The following is a 21,063-nucleotide window of genomic DNA, read 5'->3' on the forward strand; positions in this document are numbered from 1 at the left end:
CCCCCATCTTCCCCTGATCTCAACCCTATAGGGAACCTTTGGAGTATCATCAAGCAAAAGATCTATGAGGATGGGAGGCAGTTCACATCAAAACAGCATCTTTGGGAGGCTTTTCTGGCTTCATGCAAAGAAATACAAGCAGAAACTCTCCAAAAACTCACAAGTTCAATGGATGCAAGAATCGTGAAGGTGATATCAAAGAATGGTTCCTATGTTAACAGGTAACTTGGCCTGTTAGGATGTTTTGGAGTTAAATAGCTTTTTTGTTCAGTGGATGTGACCTCCTAATGCTGCAAATTCAACTAATGATAATTTTCAGTTCTTTAAAACATGTTTAGAAATTGTACTGTGCCTAATAATTTGGAACAGTGAGTTTTTATTAATTTTGGAGATTATACTGTTATCATTTGGAGGTTTCGTCAATAAAATTCGATGTATAATCTAACGGGTGATGACTTTTATTAGACTGACTGGTATTTGCCCCGTCCATTTAGGAAAATCCGAGAAAAATGTCATCTGCATAATAATTTGGAACAAGGTGTACATAAGCTGTCGTCTCTCTGGTGGTCTATTGCGTGAATAGTCAATGTTACCTTTCAAGGATCTAGGGTAGTAATGAGCTACCGTAATTTCATACTTAGTGCTCTAGTGGATTAGGATCATCCACGCCTGATTCTAGATATGCCACAAAAATCCTTGGAGAAACGAGTGATATGGTGACAACCTTTGAAGACACTCCAATATACATTTTAGGGCTCCAATGTAAAGGCCCCTTCACATTAAGCGACGATGCAGCGATACCGACAACGATCCGGATCGCTGCAGCGTCGCTGTTTGGTCGCTGGAGAGCTGTCACACAGACCGCTCTCCAGCGACCAACGATGCCGGTAACCAGGGTAAACATCGGGTAACTAAGCGCAGGGCCGCGCTTAATAACCCGATGTTTACCCTGGTTACCATCCTAAAAGTAAAAAAAAAAAAAAACACTACATACTTACCTACAGCCGTCTGTCCTCCAGCGCTGTGCTCTGCACTCCTCCTGTACTGACTGTGAGCACAGCGGCCGGAAAGCAGAGCGGTGACGTCACCGCTCTGCTTTCCGGCTGACCGATGCTCACAGCCAGAGCAGGAGGAGTGCAGAGCGCAGCGCTGGAGGACAAACGGCTGTAGGTAAGTATGTAGTGTTTTTTTTTTTTTTTTACTTTTAGGATGGTAACCAGGGTAAACATCGGGTTACTAAGCGCGGCCCTGCGCTTAGTTACCCGATGTTTACCCTGGTTACCAGTGAAGACATCGCTGGATCGGTGTCACACACGCCGATCCAGCGATGTCAGCAGGAGTCCAGCGACGAAATAAAGTTCTGGACTTTATTCAGCGACCAACGATCTCCCAGCAGGGGCCTGATCGTTGGTCGCTGTCACACATAACGATTTCATTAACGATATCGTTGCTACGTCACAAAAAGCAACGATATCGTTAACAATATCGTTATGTGTGAAGGTACCTTTATGTAGTGACAGGAAGTTTGACATTATTGGTTTATTGCTTAAGCGGATTTTCCTGCCCTACACCATTAACAGAGTTTTAACAGCCACGTGGTTTTCTTAGTTTCCATTTTTTCATACCGCCTTACAATACACCTGTACCAGTTGTGACTTGTATTGTTCAAAATTATTGTACCCGTTTTTATTATGTATACCCCTCCTCACATGTAAAGCGCCATGGAATAAATGGTGCTATAATAAATAATAATAATAATACACGTAATTATGATCTGACACATAATATACAGAAATCTTTAATTACTTAAGAAACAATTTAAAGAGGACTTCTCACTAGGTCATAATTGGACAGTTTTAGCTCTTTTTTTTTTCATTCCCACAAATTAATTTATTTTTATTTTTTTAAATTGTCCATATGGTTCCAGAGCGATGGGTCTTTTTATTTAGTGTTATTATTTATGGTCTCAACCAAGGGGGCATGCTTCACATAATTCTCTGGGGGCATGTCTATAAACTGTTCCGTTTTGAATAAAAAAGTCCATCTCTCAGGGACCGTATGGCCAATTTAAAGAAAAAAAAAATTGAATACCGAGGGGAGCAACAAGATAAAAATGAGAGCAATCACTGGCAGCTTTTTACCTGATGACAGCTTTAAGGAAGTATTCAGACTTACCTCTGCTGCATTTGTTGTTACATGCCCAACAGACACGATGACTTTGCCTTTGAAACTTTGAAGAGTGGCACTGGCAGGACCTGGCACCAAGTCACCATCAACAGAAAATGCAGAGCCAAAAGGCATATTGATGCTACCTGGTATATGTCCTCGATTAAAGCTGTGGCATAGGAGTTAGGGAAAATGGAAGAAAATACCTTTAGGAAATACACATCACTACAATTTTAATTAAAACAATGAGTAAATCTGTTGTGGGTCTCGAAAAAAGGTTTACAAAACGAAAATGTATAGGTGGATTAGCTTTGTTTCTACCTGTAAAATGACCTATGTGACGAATATCTTAGTATGACGTACAGTAGGTGTTTAGCAAAGCGTCATAACATGAAGCTCACTGAACCTCTTTAATAAGACAAATATCATACTGGAGAGATGGTTTACTTTGGCCTCCTCAGGCTCCAGGGTCTGGCTGCAACTCCTACCTATGCAACCCCTAGAAATACATCCTGTGTAACATATTGCATGCAGCAAAAATCACAACCAAATAGAGTTCAAGTCCTCTTCTTTTCTGAAGAGGCAATTTGCATATTAAGTTTCCTAGGGAACATTGCACAGCGAATAAGCCTCCTTACATTGGTATGCCAGAGCTGGTATGTCACTCTCCACAAGGAGAAACGTTACTCAGACGTCGGTCCAGAGCCTCTCATCTAGCCAGATCAATTCTCATACTTTGCACTGACGAGGGGCAATACCCCGAAACACCGTGTCAGCAAGAATTGTTAAAGGGTCGAAAGTGACTTGTAGGATTTCTGCTTCCAACAGGTGGTGCTATAGAGATTAAGTTCTCCTTCCTCTCAGAAGAGGCAATTTGCAAACCAAATTTCCTGACATTTTTCTGCAGCAGCTTATACCAAAATGCAGGCATCACTTAAACAGCCTATAGTTTTTTTTAAGAGCTTCAGCAGCAAAACTGGTTGTGATAGGAGAATGCTTAAAAGCTTGTTGTGCATTTACAGTGGATATACAAAGTCTATACACCCCATGTTTAAATTATAGGTTTTTTGTCATGTAAAAAAAATAATACACAAAAAATAATTTAAGAACTCCTCCTCCTCCTTTAATGTTGAGAAACAAACAATTTTGAGTGGGAAATAAAATGAACACAACAAAAAATACAGTGGTTGCATAAATATTCACACCCTTAAACTAAATGTTTTTCCAAGTACCCTTTGAATTTATGCCAGCATTCGGTCTTTTTGGGTAGGAGTCTATCAGCATGGCACATTTAAATTTGGCAATCTTTGCCCACCCTTCTTAGCGCTTTCAGATTACTAAGGTATCTTCTGTGTACAGCACCCTCTTAACACTAGAAGTTCCAGAAATTTCGAGCTCCAAAGGTAGAAATGTTAAATGACCCCTCTCTGGGACTTCTACTGTTATGGTCTTCCCATACATTTTCATTTTGGATTCAGGTCTGGGCATTGGCTGGGAAATTCAGAAACTTTGAAATTCTTTTGTTGATTTGGAGATGCATAGGGACGTTGTCATGCTGAAGAAGGTGAAATCCTTTTTCATTTTCAGCTTTTTAGCAAAAGCTTGAAAGTTTTGATGCTAAATTCACTGATATTTAGAACAGTTCATAATTCCCTCCACCTTGACTAAAGCCTCAGTTCCAGCTGCCGAAAAAGCATTATATCAACATGCCTTTGGCAGACTTGATGTAGGTTTTGACAAAACATTTCTGGGCTTGGATGTTTTTCTTTGTAAGAACAGGCTTTAGTCTTGTCACCTTACCCAACAGGCCAGACAAATGAAGACTATGGGAGATTGTTGTCACATGCAGTACACAACCAGTGTCTTGGCCCTACTGTTGTTCAACATTTTTATAAATGATCTCGATAAGGGAGCTGAAGGTAAACTAATCAAATTTGTAGATGATGCAAAGCTAGGAGGGATAGCTAACACTAGAGAAAACAGAGAAAGGATTCAGAAAGATCTAGATAAGCTTGAACAATGGGCAGCGACTAATAGAATGGTATTTAACAAGAGAAATGCAAGATTCTACATCTGGGCAAGAGAAACGAAAATTGCATCTGCAGAATGAGAGGAATAGAGCTAAGCTACAGCACATGTGAAAAAGACTTGGGTATACGAATAGATCATAGACTGCACATGAGTAAATAGTGTGATGCAGTATTATTATTATTATACATTTTTCTAGCGCCATTTATTCCATGGCGCTTTACATGTGAAAAGGGGGCAAATATACACAAATACAATTATACATGAGCAAAAAACAAGGCATACAGGTACATAAGGAGAGAGGACCCTGCCCTTGAGGGCTCACAGTCTGCAGGGGATGGGTGAGGATACACTAGGAGAGGGTAGAGCTGGTTGTGTGGCAGTTCAGTAGGTTGAGGATCGCAATAATAAGGTACAGTAAATAAGGCAAACACGGTTCTAGGAAATATTAAGAGAAGCATAGAGTTTAGACCATGTGAAGTAATTATCCCCCTCATCTGGAATACTGTGTCCAGTCATGGACACCATGTGACACTAGTCACTTCTCACGGCCAAGCCGTGAGTCAGAGTGGTCAAGGAGTCCAAGGTCAGAAGCCAGGAGAGTACGTCATAAACAGAAGGAAGAGACAAAAGTGTAGTCAGGTAACGTTCCGAGGTCAGAGCACCGAGAGGTTAACGGATCAGAGCTGAAGGGGTTAAACAAGCGGATGGTTAAAACAAAGTCCAAGGTTAGGCAACAGATCAAGCCTACAAAACGCAAGGCACAGGAAAGCACAAACCTCACAGGCTGGATGTATATCTGGCAGTGTTCTCAGTTAAGAAGCATGGTCATTAACTGGAATAATGAACACATGGAGACAGTCGACGCCTCACAGTCTCAGATTGGATAGTCGAGCTGTCAATCAACCCGCTGACAGCTCAGCACTCCCCTGTACCAGATTGGAAGGCCAAGCTGTCAGTAACTGCATCCCAGACAGGATGAGGGGTGGAACCGAGATGCACCATATTTTAAAAAAAGACATTTAAAAATTGGAGCAAGTTCAGAGAAGATCTACCAGGATGGTGAGCGGACTGCAAACTATGTCCTACGAGGAATGGTTAAAGGATCTGGGAATGTTTAGTTTTCAAAAATGAAGGCTAAGAGCAGACTTAATAGCTGTCTACAGATCTGAAGGGATGTCACAATATAGAGGGATCATCCATATTCTCATTTGGACATGGCAACACGAGAATCAATAGTGTGAAACTGAAAGGGAGAAGATACAGATTAGATATTAGAAAAAAACTTTCTTACAAAGAGGGTGATCAATGAGTGGAATAGACTGCCATGAGGGGTGGCGAGTTTTCTTTCAACGGAAGTCTTCAAGCAGAGTCAGGACAGCCATCGGTCTGAGATGGTTTAGTGAATCCAGCATTGAGCAGGTGGTTGGACAAGATGACCACGAAGGTCCCTACCAACTCAAAAATAGGTACATCATAGGTCATGTCCCCTGAAGCAATCTTTTTTTTTTTTTACTTTTCACCAATTTTTGAGTGTCATACAGTTGTAGGTAATGTCACTGTTATAACAAATTTATGCCATTTCTCGATGAGCATCTTCATAGTGTTCCATGGTTTATCTAATGCCTTGGAATTTTTTTGTACCCGTCTTCTCATTGATAACTTTCAGCAATGAAAACCTTTTGCTGTGTTTCGAGCTGTTCAAGGACCATGGGTTTGACTGAAAAATGCAAGCATGAAAATATCTAGTATCTACTATTTATCATGAGTTTAAAAATAATTGGCTAATTCTGAACATATCCGCAATTATAAGAAAGTGTTAACACTTGTGCAACCACTTCATTTTAGTTTTACTATTTTTATTTTCTCATCAAAATGATTTTGGTTTGTTTGTCAATGGATTTGTACAGATTATGAGTGACAATACAGGTGGAAAAAGGTCTGTAATGATTCTTGTTAGTATGATTGTTACCGCTCCTGTCGTCCCTGCGCGCCGCCGTCACTCCTCCTCCAGGCTTCAGCATGCTGGTCCCTCTCTTAGCGCAGCGTCTCCTCCTACTCCCGCTGCGCGTCCCCGCCGCTCCTCTTCCTGGTCACGGCGCGCTCGTGTCCGGATAGGAGTTCCTTCACTTCCGGTTCCCCGCTCTGCCAAGGGCGTCCGGTGCTGGCGCAGGCGCCCTGGAATCATCAAGGGATGCATGCGTTCCTCTGCTGCTCCTCCTTCCCCGTGACAGCCAATCTGTACAGGACTTCCTGTATTTAAGGTCGGTCTTCCTGCTTAGCTGTGCCTGATTGTCATTTGGCTTTTGCTAAGTGCTTCCGGCCGTTCGCTCTGCCAGTGCTCACTGCTTCTCGCGTTCCTTATAGTCTGTGCCCGTTATCGTCCCCCTGCCTGCCTTCTCCTGTGTCGTTTGTCTTTCTGTGATTTTGTTCCTCACTGTGTCCTTCTCTCCTGTAGGTATTTCCTGTCCTGGCTCTTCGTTCTGACCTCCGTCTCCTTTGTCCGGTGCTTCGCTCCAGTCCTTCCGGTTTGTCCTTTGGCTCTCCTCTCACCTTTCCCCCTTGCTCTTTTGTTCTGGTTTTTCTCCGCTCTTGAGCCGCCCCTCTTGGTACGGCCACTGTGGGTTTGACTCCTCTGGGTCTGCGCCTGACGGTCCCTGTATAGGGGTCGGTTCCATTTGGTTAGCTCGCCCGGAGGTTCGTCTCTCCCACGGTCCAGAGGGTCCACTCATCTCGCTTCTTAGCGCACCATAATAATGATTTTTTCATGACAAAATCCTGTCATTTTAACAGAGGTGTGTAGCCTTCTTATATCAAATGTACCTATTCAACTTAAGTTGTTCCAAAAATGGAACTTCACCTGAAATAAAAACAATACATGCAATATATTATGTATTAACCCTTAAAACTACAGAAATGCTGCATTAATGGCCATAGAGATAACTGATGGAAAAGCTGTTGTACCAAATTTGAAAATGATTCCCTATCCACAGGATATGGCATAAGTTGCCGATCGCTGTGAGTCTGAGTGCTGGGACCCCAATTGTTTCAGAGAACAGGGTCTCTGAAAAGTCCCATGTGAATGGGAAAAGGGACTACTTCTTAACTTGGTACAACCCTATTAACATCTCTAATGTATTCTGCAGAGTGAACGGAGTGGCTCGCTCTGAGAAATAACAAAGTTTCACTATCTTCATTGTGAAGTATGCAGAACCAGGAAATAAAAGCTGATTATACATATTAGATCACAGCCTATCTAGCAGCCAGTCACTGTTCCATTGTCCTGTATCTAGTTTTTGCTAGTACCAGAGCTTTGGATTGACCTTAAATGGGACCGCTGCTGGATGAAAGCCAATACATCTGCTTTTACCTTGAAAAGGAAAAGTGTTATCTCACTTGCCACCCTATCAAAATTTCCGGATGAGGATGAATTTATCTGCAAAAGCCAACGTGTTCTAATTGCATAGTGCTATTAAAGAATGGTCCCTTTGACTTACGGTTACCTGATACTTTCTTTTTTTCTCTTTTAGATGGTCGGATAGAAGTAAAGCTCATTTTAGGCAAAAAAGATTTTGAAAAGACTTGATTATTATGTGAATCGTGAATGACTGAACATAGTGTAGCTTTCAATAAACTTATATTGGGATGCCAGTCATTTCTACGCTACATTGAGCACTCTTATACCAGGTACACATCAAAAATATTTCCCAGTGTATACCTCCAACAGAAGGCTCTGATGTATGCCATAGTATAGAGACTCACTTTAACCCCTCAACAGCCAATGACGCTACCTGTTATAAGTAGGAGTAAGTTCACACATCCTAATAATGTACGTCACAATGACCTTGTGGGTGCTGCCCGTTGCCCCTCACACTCAGGCTTTCACCACAAATTCTAAAGGAGAAGTTAGTTCTGACCCTGGATGTTTAATCCCAGCCACGGTCAAAAGCTACAGTGCCATATAAGATGTTCAAAAAAGGAAGGGTAGCTCCATCTGGCTAGTCAGCACCCCCTGACATAATTGCCACATACCGATTGTTTATGATGGCAGCTGACGTGATGTCCAGTCACTATTTTCCGAGACCCATAATACTTTCATTTTTCGGTTGATGGAGCTATGTGAGAGCTTGCTTTTCTGTTGGGTGACTCAACATTTTTATTTACACCATTTTGGAATAGAGTCTCAATCAACCCTTTAACGAGTCGTGCAATCTGACTTAGGATAAGAGCCAAATCAGTATCTCAATTCACAGACACGGTGTTTTGGGCTGTTGGCCCTCGTCAGTGCGAAGCATGAGAACTGATTTGGCTAGGTGAGAGGCGCTGGACTGGGGTCTAAGGGGCAAAGTTTCTCCTTATGGAGAGTGACATACCAGCTCTGGCTTGTCAAGGTAAGGAGGCTTATTCGCCGTGCAATGCTCCTCTGGGAAATTTAATATGCAAATTATTCCTCACACACAGATGTATCCCCACACAGGACAGCTTAATCCCAAAAGTTATTTGAACGTACTGTTACCCTGTAAATTATTTATTGCCCTATACTGTAATATGTATTCATATAAATTGTCTGATACCAGACCAGTATACTTACCCCTAATATGTGTACTTTCATGTAAATTATAGGTAGCATTTCTGTATTGGTGATGAGATTAATAAAAAGTTTCAAACTAAAAAAGTACATTAAACACATTTTTTTAAAAAAAGAGGTAATTAAAGAGAGGTAATTAAATATATATAATATTTAATAAATATATAACTACCGTATATACTCGAGTATAACCCAACCCAAGTATAAGCCGACCCCCCTAATTTTGCCACAAAAAACTGGGAAAACTTATTGACTCGAGTATAAGCCTAGGGTGGAAAATGGAGCAGCTACCGGTGAATTTCAAAAATAAAAATAGATGCTCCATACCGTTCATTATTGCCCCATAGATGCTCCATATAAAGCTGTGCCCCATATAATGCTCTGCACCGTTCATTATGGCCCCATAGATGTTCCATAGAAAGCTGTGCCATATAGAATGCTCTGCACCGTTCATTATTGCCCCATAGATGCTCCACATAAAGCTGCGCCATATATAATGCTCTGCACCATTCATTATGGCCCCATAGATGCTCCATATAAAACTGTGCCATATAGAATGCTCTGCACCGTTCATTATGGCCCCATAGATGCTCCACATAAAGCTGTGCCCCATATAGAATGCTCTGCACCATTTATATGGAGCATCTATGGGGCCATAATGAAGCTGTGCCATATAGAATGCTCTGCACCGTTCATTATTGCCCCATAGATGCTCCATATAAAACTGTGCCATATAGAATGCTCTGCACCGTTCATTATGGCTCCATAGATGCTCCACATAAAGCTGTGCCCCATATAGAATGCTTTGCACCATTCATTATGGCCCCTTAGATGCTCCACATAAAGCTGTGCCCCATATAGAATGCTTTGCACCATTCATTATGGCCCCTTAGATGCTCCACATAAAGCTGTGCCCCATATAGAATGCTCTGCACTGTTCATTATGGCCCCATAGATGCTCCATAGAAAGCTGTGCCATATATAATGCTCTGCACCGTTGATTATTGCCCCATAGATGCTCCATATAAAGCTGTGCCATATATAATGCTGCTGCTGCAATAAAAAAAAAATCACACAGTCACCTCTCTTGCTCAGGACGCCGGCGCTTTCAATATTTACCTGCTCCTCGTGCGGCTCTGTCTCCAGCACTGAGGCTCAGCAGAGGGCGCGCACTGACTACGTCACCGCGCCCTCTAACATGAGCGTCACTGCCAGAGGACGCTGGAGACGGAGCTGCACCGGAGCGAGGAGCAGGTAAATATCGCGCAGTGCTCCCCTCCCCGTATACTTACCTGCTCCTAGCGCGGTCCTTGCTTCTCCCCTCTATGGGAGGTGGAGCCGCATATTCATGACTGTAATGAGTGGTACCATGTGACCGCTCAATACAGGAAGATGCAGCGCTGGAAGAAGCAGGGACTGCAGGGACCGCGCTGGAGCAGGTAAGTATAACTAGACAGCCCTCTCTCCCCCTCCCCTGCCGGCCCCCGGGTATGACTCGAGTATAAGCCGAGAGGGGGACTTTCAGCCCCCAAAAATGGGCTGAAAATCTCGGCTTATACTCGAGTATATACGGTAAATACTGTATATATTTAATCAGAACCAGGGAAGCCCCTATATTGTGTTGTATCGGGGGTGACTCCCCAACTTTCATTATATTTTAGGCTAGGGAAAAAAATCACTTATGGCCACTGTTAGGCGGATACGCTCAGGAGTCAAGTGCCGAAAAGTAATCAGTCAGGATGAACGCCTAATTCTTCACAGAGACCGATTGTAAAGAAATACATACACTGCATTGTATGCATTTTCGCTGTGATTAGGGTTAGAAGAAAACACTTTTGGGCTCTATCTGGTGAAAGGGAGCATATGGGAATGCTAATGCACAGTATATGTTGGGTAAAGCTGCTGGCAAATACATTAGACAATATACACAGATGTAGTGTGTACACAGGCTCGGACTGGCCCATAGGGTGACAGGGAAATTCCCTAGAGGGCCCATGTGCAGATCTGGGCTCCCAATCCCATTGCATGTGCAGTACTGGCAAAATTCACTTGATTTACTCTGTACAGAAAAAACAGCATCTCATCATTCATCAACCCAGTACCCAGTTTATTATTACCGTATATACTCGAGTATAAGCCGAGATTTTCAGCCCACTTTTTTGGGCTGAAAGTCCCCCTCTCGGCTTATACTCGAGTCATATACCCGGGGGTCGGCAGGTGAGGGGGAGCGGGGGCTGTGTAGTTATACTTACCTGCTGCGGCGCGGTCCCTGCAGTCCCTGGCTTCCCCGGCGCTGCAGATTCTTCCTGTACTGAGTGGTCACATGGCACCGCTTATTACAGAAATGAATAGGCGGCTCCACCTCCCATAGGGGTGGAGCCGCATATTCATTACTGTAAATGATCGGTAACTGTGACCGCTCAATTACAGGAAGAAGCTGCAGCGTCGGGGAAGCCAGGGACTGCAGGGACCGCGCCAGGAGCAGGTAAGGGGAGCGCAGCGCTGCGCGATATTTACCTGCTCCTCACTCCGGTGCGGCTCCGTCTGCAGCGTCCTCTGGCAGTGACGCTCAGGTTAGAGGGCGCGGTGACGTAGTCAGTGCATGCCCTCTGCTGAGCGTCAGTGCTGGAGACGGAGCCGCACGAGGAGCAGGTAATTATTGAAAGCGCCGGCGTCCTGAGCGAAGAGAGGTGAGTATGTGATTTTTTTTTTTATGGCAGCACCAGCAGCATTATATAAGGAGCATCTATGGGGCCATAAAGAACGGTGCAGAGCATTATATATGGCACAGCATTATATAAGGAGCATCTATGGGGCCAAAAAGTACGGTGCAGAGCATTTTATATGGCACAGCATTATATAAGGAGCATCTATAGGGCCAAAAAGTACGGTGCAGAGCATTATATATGGCACAGCATTATATAAGGAGCATCTATGGGGCCAAAAAGTACGGTGCAGAGCATTATATATGGCACAGCTTTATATGGCACATCTATGGGGCCATAAAGAACGGTGCAGAGCATTATATATGGCACAGCTTTATAAGGAGCATCTATGGGGCCAAAAAGTACGGTGCAGAGCATTATATATGGCACAGCTTTATATGGAGCATCTATGGGGCAATAATGAACAGTGCAGAGCATTATATATGGCACAGCTTTATAAGGAGCATCTATGGGGAAATAATGAACGGTGCAGAGCAATATACCGTATATGGGGCACAGCTTTATAAGGAGCATCTATGGGGCCATAATCAATGGTGCAGAGCAATATACCGTATATGGGGCACAGCTTTATAAGGAGCATCTATGGGGCCATAATCAACGGTGCAGAGCAATATATATGGGGCACAGCTTTATAAGGAGCATCTATGGGGCCATAATCAACGGTGCAGAGCAATATATATATGGCACAGCTTTATAAGGAGCATCTATGAGGCCATAATGAACGGTGCAGAGCATTATATGTCGCACAGCTTTATATGGAGCATCTATGGGGCCATAATGAACGGTATAGAGCATTCTATATAGCACAGTTGTATATGGAGCATCTATGGGGCAATAATGAACGGTATGGAACATCTATTTTTATTTTTGAAATTTACGAGTAGCTACTGCATTTTCCACCCTAGGCTTATACTCAAGTCAATAAGTTTTCCCAGTTTTTTGTGGCAAAATTAGGGGGGTCGGCTTATACTCGTGTCGGCTTATACTCGAGTATATACGGTATATAGAGATATATACTGTGTGCAGAATTATTAGGCAACTTTTTATACATGTTGTCCTACTCCAAGCTGTTCAGGCTTGAGAACCAACTACCAATTAAGTAAATCAGGTGATGTGCATCTCTGTAATGCGGAGGGGTGATGTCGGACATCAAAACCCTATATAAGGTGTGCTTAATTATTAGGCAACTTCCTTTCCTTTGGCAAAATGGGTCAGAAGAGAGATTTGACGGGCTCAGAAAAGACCAAAATTGTGAGATGTCTTGCAGAGGGGTGCAGCAGGCTTGAATTTGCCAAACTTTTGAAGCGTGATCGCCGAACAATCAAGCATTTCATGGCAAATAGCCAACAGGGTCGCAAGAAGTGTGTTGGGCAAAAAAGGCGCAAAATAACTGCCCATAAATTGAGGAAAATCAAGCGTGAAGCTGCCAAGATGCCATTTTCCACCAGTTTTGCCATATTTCAGAGCCGCAACGTTACTGAAGTAATAAAAAGCACAAGGTGTATGATACTCAGGGACATGGCCAAGGTAAGGAATGCTGAAAGACGACCACCTTTGAATAAGAAATATAAGATAAAACGTCAAGACTGGGCCAAGAAATATCTTATGACTGACTTTTCAATGGTTTTATGGACTCATGAAATGAAATTGACTCTTGATGGGCCAGAGGCTGGATCAGTAAAGGGCAGAGAGCTCCACTCCGACTGAGACACCTGCAAGGTGGAGGTGGGGTATTGGTACGGGCTGGTATCAAAGATGAACTTGTGGGACTTTTTCGGGTTGAGGATGGAGTGAAGCTCAACTCCCAGACCTACTGCCAGTTTCTGGAAGACAACTTCTTCAACCAGTGGTAAAGGAAGAAGTCGGTATCGTTCAAGAAAAACATGATTTTCATGCAGGACAATGCTCCATCACATGTCTCCAACTACTCCACAGCATGGCTGGCCAGTAAAGGTCTCAAAGAAGAAAAAATAATGACATGGCCCCCTTGTTCACCTTATCTGAACCCCATAGAGAACTTGAGTGTCATCATAAAGAAAGGTGGCTATATTGGTCACAAATTTTGGGGGGTTTTGTTTTTGCATTTCAGAAATGTTTATTTCTAAATTTTGTGCAGTTATATTGGTTTACCTGGTGAAAATAAACAAATGAGATGGGAATATATTTGGTTTTTATTAAGTTGCCTAATAATTCTGCACAGTAAGTTACCTGCACAAACAGATATCCTCCTAAGATAGCCAAATCTAAAAAAAAAACACTCCAACTTACAAAAATATTAATCTTTGATATTTATGAGTCTTTTGGGTTGATTAAGAACATAGTTGTTGATCAATAATAAAAATAATCCTTTAAAATACAACTTGCCTAATAATTCTGCACACAGTGTAGGTAAATGTGAGATCGAGGGTAGTGTAATATATAAATGCAGGTGAAAAGTGGGCCCCTCTAAAGTCAATGTTAGCGATGGGCCCTTTGCACCCCAGTCCGACACTGTGTGTACATATCCCTAGATACTCTTGTTTATGAGTGCACTAATTACAATGTCAAATTATTTTAAACTATGCTGCCAAATACTATTTTTGGTTGAAGTGATTGACATGTAGTAACCATTACTAGATGGGAGTTGAATTATTACAGTAAATTTAGTAATAAATCCCAGTATAGACAGTTCCCCAACACATGGTTCTCCCAGGGAAATGTCAAGGATTGGAAAAACATGAATCCAAAGCAAGTCAAAAAGACCGGTCATCACCAATAAAGTTTCTATTTTTACTAATTACTTGCATTCCAGTATAAATAACAATTCTGGGCATATTTTTTTCATCACAGAGGCATGTCCCAACACATGGGCACTCACGGCACTGAATGGACAGTCAAATTGTGCAGGGACACACCATCTGGTAACACCTAGCTATCAATGTATTCATACATTTCTAACAGGACTAACAGAGGAATGACATGTCATTAACGTGTAAGAAGAGGGACCGGACCGAGGGTACCTTTCTTGCGCCGGGTTCGGAACTGTCGGGACTGTCACCTTTGTTGTCTGGGGGAAAGCTTAGAAACACGGACCGACCTTTGCACTCGACAGCAGGGGGCGTAGCTAGACTAAAAAGGGCAGAGCACGTGAAAAGGCAGACAGACTTGGCGGGAGGTCGCCGCGCGCAGCAGGGGAAGTTTGGTGCTCTGTCCTCTGAGCACCGTGACAGCGCAGGTCCGCGCTATAGTATCCCTGCTGCCACTTACAGAGACTGTGACCGGAAAACTGCCTTTTGCCCATTGGCTCCCGCTGCTAAAGGTACCAAACGCTGCGGGTCAGGAAATACCGCATGCGTGCCGCCTAAGAAATACCGGGTGACTCACCTAGAACTGTTCCCTCTCTCACTTGCATACTTCTGCCGAGCTTTGTTAAGCTTCGGCAGTGTTGGAGACTGCTCTTCACTCTGCAGCCCGAATCCAGGACCCCGTGCAAGATGCCGAGGACTCATTGTCACCTCCAGGAACTGGATGATCAACGCCTGCAGGATGACACCAGATTCATCACATGCTAACCATGTTGGCACCACTGTTTGAACCTAGGACTCTGCAGTCAGGAAGCCGTTAGACTGCCAAGTTGACCCTAATGAACAGTTGTTATACTTATTGCCCTCATTACCTCCCTCAACACACCTATTGTGCTCATATCACCTGCCATACCCCTGCCTCTCCTTTCCCCTCCCTGCGTGGAGTATTCCCCTGTTCAAGTAAAAATTAACGTTAACCCTTGCTGTGCCTCCTGTCTGTTACTGCATCCCGCAACCTGTTTTCTTTTTTCACGGCAGGAGTGGTGCTTAAAATTTATCTGCTTTAGCCACCACTTCGGTTCATCTCCTGCAGTTTGTGACCTACCGGCTGCTCCAGTGTTTCAAGGAGCGAGACGGAGGTGACTAATCAATGCAAGTGTATGACAGCTTTGCTCTGGCTCACATAGACTTGCATTGAGACTTAGCTTCTGAGTTCCGGCCACCGGATCGGTGCCAAATAAATGGTGAAGACGCCAGAGAGTGAGCATATGTTTGGGGGCAGAAGACTTGCGTTTAAAGACCACTCCATAATTGAAAAACACCAAGGTTACCTACCGGTAGCCGTTTTTTCCGGAGCCCATGACAGCACACCTGAGAGAGGGGATCCGCCCAGCCAGGACAGGAAACCTACTGAAATAAAAGGGCGGTACCTCTACCTCGCTTCAGTTGGTTTTCAGAGCATAAGAGGCCCCCTAGGTTAGTTCACATGGCAATCTACCACCACATTATAATAATAACAAAAAAAACCCAGCTAAAAGTGTGCACCAAAGGGTGAAAAAAAGGGGGGGAATATATAGGTGCTGTCATGGGCTCCGGAAAAACCGCCTATCGGTAAGTAACCTTGGTGTTTTCCTGTCTCCCATGACAGCACACCTGAGAGATTTTTGGAGAAAGGAACACCTTAGGGAGGGACCACCGCTTGCAGCACCCTTCTACCAAAGGTAAGGTCAGTCGAGGAGGATAAATTCAGTCGTTAGTGTTTAAAGAAGGTAGACGGTGAGGACCAGGTAGCGGCCTTACATATCTGTTCAATTGATACCTCTGCTTTCTCAGCCCAGGAAGTAGCCACAGCTCTGGTGGAGTGAGCCTTGATGCCTTCAGGGATCAGGACGCCACACGCAGCATAGGATAAACTAATGGCCTCCCTAATCCATCTGGCAATAGTACTTTTGGACACCCCATGTCCTTTTCTGCTACCCTTGAAAGCTACAAATAGAGACTGATCTTTCCTCCACTGACCGGTTAAGGATATGTAATGTAACATACATCACCTTTACGTCAAGAGTATGAAACTTTTCTTCTCCTGGATTTCTAGGACTAACACAAAATGAAGATAATACAATCTCCTGACTTCTATGAAATTTAAGAACTACCTTGGGTAGATAAGCTGGATCTGGTCTTAGAATCACCCTGTTGTCATATATCTGTATGTATGGAGGGCAAATGGACAGGGCTTGCAAGTCACTCACTCTACGTGCAGATGTCAAGGCTACCAGTAGCAATGTTTTGAGAGTGAGAAATTTTACTGATAACTCTTGCAAAGGCTCAAAAGGACTTCTAGTTAGAGCATCTAAAACCAGATTCAAATCCCAATGGGGAATTTTCTGAAATACAACAGGTCTAGACCTACTACATGATTTAATAAAACAGGATACTCACTTATTGGAGGCTAAATTACAATTATATAAAGCTCCTAACGCCGATACTTGAACTTTAAGCGTATTGGTTGCCAACCCTAGTTGTAAGCCTGCTTGTAGAAACTCAAAAATAGCACTCACAGGAGCCTCATCCACCAAGGGTTGTCCCAAAAACTCTAGGAACCTCTTCCATGTCCTACCATAAATTCTTGATGTAATCGGTTTTCTACTTTTCAACAGGGTGGAGACTAGCCCTGGTGAGAACACTGCCCCCTATTTCCCATAAAGGATGGGGGCAGTGTTCTGGAATCACTGCGTTGAGAAACACGTGATGGTGTCTCCGCGGTGTTGGATGTTTTGGTCTCCCCGAGGCCAATCATCTGTGCCTTTATAGCCTTTTTACTAGGCACTGCTCCTAATAGCCAGATTCCTACTCCACACTGATGAGGGGCAAACACCCCGAAACAGCTGTCTGTGGATGGATACCATGCTTGGCATAGGTGGCTTTCCTTCATAGGATGCTGCCCTTCCCGTGGTTGTTCCTTCCCGGGGAAAGGCCTAGCTATTCACTGCTTGCGTCGAGAAACACGTGATGGTGTCTCCGCAGCTTCTTTACATGCATCTGCATATTTCCCGTAAGGGATGGGGGCAGTGTTCTGGAATCACTGCGTTGAGAAACACGTGATGGTGTCTCCGCGGTGTTGGATGTTTTGGTCTCCCCAAGGCCAATCATCTGTGCCTTTATAGCCTTTTTACTAGGCACTGCTCCTAACAGCCAGATTCCTACTCCACACTGATGAGGGGCAAACACCCCGAAACAGCTGTCTGTGGATGGATACCATGCTTGGCATAGGTGGCTTTCCTTCATAGGATGCTGCCCTTCCCGTGGTTGTTCCTTCCCGGGGAAAGGCCTGGCTATTCACTGCTTGCGTCGATCAACACGTGATGGTGTCTCCGCAGCTTCTTTACATGCATCTGCATATTTCCCGTAAGGGATGGGGGCAGTGTTCTGGAATCACTGCGTTGAGAAACACGTGATGGTGTCTCCGCGGTGTTGGATGTTTTGGTCTCCCCGAGGCCAATCATCTGTGCCTTTATAGCCTTTTTACTAGGCACTGCTCCTAATAGCCAGATTCCTACTCCACACTGATGAGGGGCAAACACCCCGAAACAGCTGTCTGTGGATGGATACCATGCTTGGCATAGGTGGCTTTCCTTCATAGGATGCTGCCCTTCCCGTGGTTGTTCCTTCCCGGGGAAAGGCCTGGCTATTCACTGCTTGCGTCGAGAAACACGTGATGGTGTCTCCGCAGCTTCTTTACATGCATCTGCATATTTTCCATAAGGGATGGGGGCAGTGTTCTGGAATCACTGCGTTGAGAAACATGTGATGGTGTCTCCGCGGTGTTGGATGTTTTGGTCTCCCCGAGGCCAATCATCTGTGCCTTTATATCCATCTTGAAGGAGTCATTTTTTACTGATCGATTGAGTTTCCTTAAGTTGACAATAGTCCTTAGCGAGCCATCTGGTTTTCGTATCAAAAAGAGAGGGGAATAAAAACCTTTTCCCTCCTCTTCCCTTGGAACTTCTACTAGGACCCGTTTTAGTACTAGCCCCAATACCCCTGCTTCCAGAGCTAGCTGTTCCTCCTGGAATTTTCTGTGTGGTGTCAACACAAAAGTTTGTCGAGGTGGATGAATAAAGTCTATTTTTGGCAGTCGTTAACGACACTCAATGCCCAATGACTATGGGAAATACTTATCCAGGCGTGGAGAAAGAAAGAGAGCCTTCCCATTACTTCTGGCTTGGCATCATTGGGAGGGCTTTTTTGCTGATGTGGAGGGTCCCTTAAACATGTACCCAGATCCTTTTCTATCTCTATAGTCCCAGTTCCTTTTATCTCCCGGGGAGCGACCTCTATTAAAATTTCCTCTCTGAAAATAAGGCCTTCTGATATCCACCGGAAAGCGAGGAAAACCTTTTTTCTTGTCGCCTGCTTTTTCTAAAATGTCCTCCAGCTTCTGACCAAAGAGGAATTTGCCGTCGCACAGGATGGAACAAAGTCTATTTTTTGAAGGCAAGTCACCTGGGCACCCCTTTAACCACAAGGCACGTCTAGTTGCATTAGACAATCCCGCTGCCCTAGCTCCTAGTCTTAGAGAGTCTGCTGAGGAATCTGCTATGAAAGCTGCCGCTCCTTGCGCCATTGCCATATTGGCTAGGACCTCTTCTCTTGGCACCTTAGTTTTCAATTGATCCTCTATTTGTTGCAGCCAGACAATAAGGGAGCGGGCAACACACCTCCTGGCTATTGCCGGTTTTAGACCTCCTGCGGCCGCCTCCCAGGTGTGTTTTAAAAAAGCATCCGCTTTTTTGTCTAATGGGTCTCTTAGGACGCCCGAATCCTCTAAGGGTAGGGATGACTTTTTAGATGACCTATCCACCGCACCATCAATCTTAGGGACTTTATCCCACACTTCTGAATCCTTTTCCTCAAAGGGATACCGTCTCTTAGAAGCTGAGGGAAGGCTACCAGACTTCTCAGGCTTCTTCCACTCCTCTATAAGGGCTTTTACTTTAGCATTAACTGGGAAAGTACGCTTCCTTTTCTCCTCCAAACCACAAAACATAACGTCCTCTACCGATCTAGATGCTTTCTCATCCTTAAGGCCCATTGTAGCCCTAACTGATTTCACCAGTTTATCTGTGTTCTTAGTCAGAAAGCATGGTCGACCCCCAACATCGCTATATGAAGAGGAGCCAGAGGACATGGAAGAAGATGAAAAGGGAGACAGAGGTTCCTCCTGATATTCCTCGCCAGACTGAGAGGCACCAGAATCCAAAACAGTCTCTAGGTTTTTGCTACTTTTCTTTTTAAGGACTGATTTTAAAGACCCTTTAACCTCTGCCCTAATCATGGCCCTGAGGCTAGAGGCAAAGCCAGGGGATTCATCCTGAATAGTCTTTTGGATACAGTCCGCACAGAGGCTTTTCTGACATTGGACTGCTACTGGGACTTTACAGAGGGCACATTCTTTGTTCTTTGACTTGGCACTAGCCTTCCTTGGTGCCTGGCAAGTAAGCAGAGAAATGTAGCCCATTACCACCAATGTGACATTCACGAAGATCACTCACCACCTGCTGACGCTCAAGGGTACCGGATTTTGAGGGTGATTTGGAGTACGGACAACGTCCCACCTAGAAGCTGAGGAGTCCTGCGACCTTCGGTCTGGGCGACTACCGCTTCTCCTCTTAGTATGCTGGTGACCAGACATAGCACCTGGTAAGGCCTCTTGCTGCTGCTGCTGTAGTAATGGCTGCTGTTGTAGATGCTGCTCCATACAATCCTCCATAATGGAGCTCTGTAGATGTGAGCACTTCCACCATGAACTCACCACCTTTTAAAGGGTGACTCACTCTGCTCACCGCCTCATCCGGTTCACAAATCGCTGCTCCCCCGCCTCTGCGCCCACCGGGAAACCGACAAAAAAGCCCTGTGACCCAGCCAGCGTTTGTCCATGGGCGCCGCCATCTTGGAGACGGCGCGCAGCACTGAAGTCACGCGGGCACGCCCTCTCCCAGCGTGCCCTGCGCGCGAGGCCTGCCGCGCACCCGGAAGCTAGGCTCAGAGCCGAAGGCGGCCAGCAGAGGGGGAAGAGAGCGGCGTGGCAGCCGCAGAAGAGCCACAGGACTCCGGACTGCGCTGACCTGACAACCGCACGTGCGCAAAGGCCCCAGGACCTGCGAACGGCGCTTCCACAGCCTGAAGGCCAGCATACAGGCTATCTGCCTGTTCTTCCAGTGCCGGGACAGGAGTGGGTGAGTCTTCCAAAACCGCCGTGATTTCAGCACTAGGGCTCCCATCAGGACAGGAAACCCAACTGAAGCGTGGGAGAGGTACCGCGCTTTTATTTCAGTAGGTTTCCTGTCCTGGCTGGGCAGATCCCCTCTCTCAGGTGTGCTGTCATGGGAGACGGGAAAAAACAAACGTTGGAGAGGCGCTTTAAGCTCTTATAGATCTAGGGCTGTGCACATGCCTCATTATGATGACAATTCAGTTAGATTCTAACATAGAGATGGAATTCACAGGCTCTCTGATCACAGCACTCTCCGTTCTGTAGTCCACACCCTTCTGTAGACCCACTAGGCATTGGTGTCCCAATGCAGGCAGCACAATGATGTCACTGCATTGCGCCAACTGTGCCCGCCGTTTCTGTGAGCAAGGGAGAAGAAGACTTGGTCGCTTGGATTAGTAAAGTACAAACTTTAATTTTTTGTAGCGGTGGCACAAACGTGGCCACTATTTGTTTTAAGGTGGTACTCAGAGGGCATTAACTGTTAGAATGAGGCATTAT

General features: G+C 44.7%; 1 protein-coding gene across 2 annotated transcripts in view; it reads right to left on the reverse strand.

The window, feature by feature from the left end:
• The window catches only part of TBCK (TBC1 domain containing kinase), a 494,232-nt gene that overhangs the window by 61,966 nt on the left and 411,203 nt on the right, over nt 1–21,063 (reverse strand). For both annotated transcript variants that reach the window (XM_069743716.1, XM_069743717.1), the window contains exon 25: nt 2,176–2,335. In XM_069743716.1, the coding sequence (XP_069599817.1) occupies nt 2,176–2,335 (160 nt within the window). The remainder of the gene's footprint in view (nt 1–2,175; nt 2,336–21,063) is intronic.

Source organism: Ranitomeya imitator, chromosome 1, assembly GCF_032444005.1.
Source record: "Ranitomeya imitator isolate aRanImi1 chromosome 1, aRanImi1.pri, whole genome shotgun sequence".
Classification (NCBI taxonomy): domain Eukaryota; kingdom Metazoa; phylum Chordata; class Amphibia; order Anura; family Dendrobatidae; genus Ranitomeya; species Ranitomeya imitator.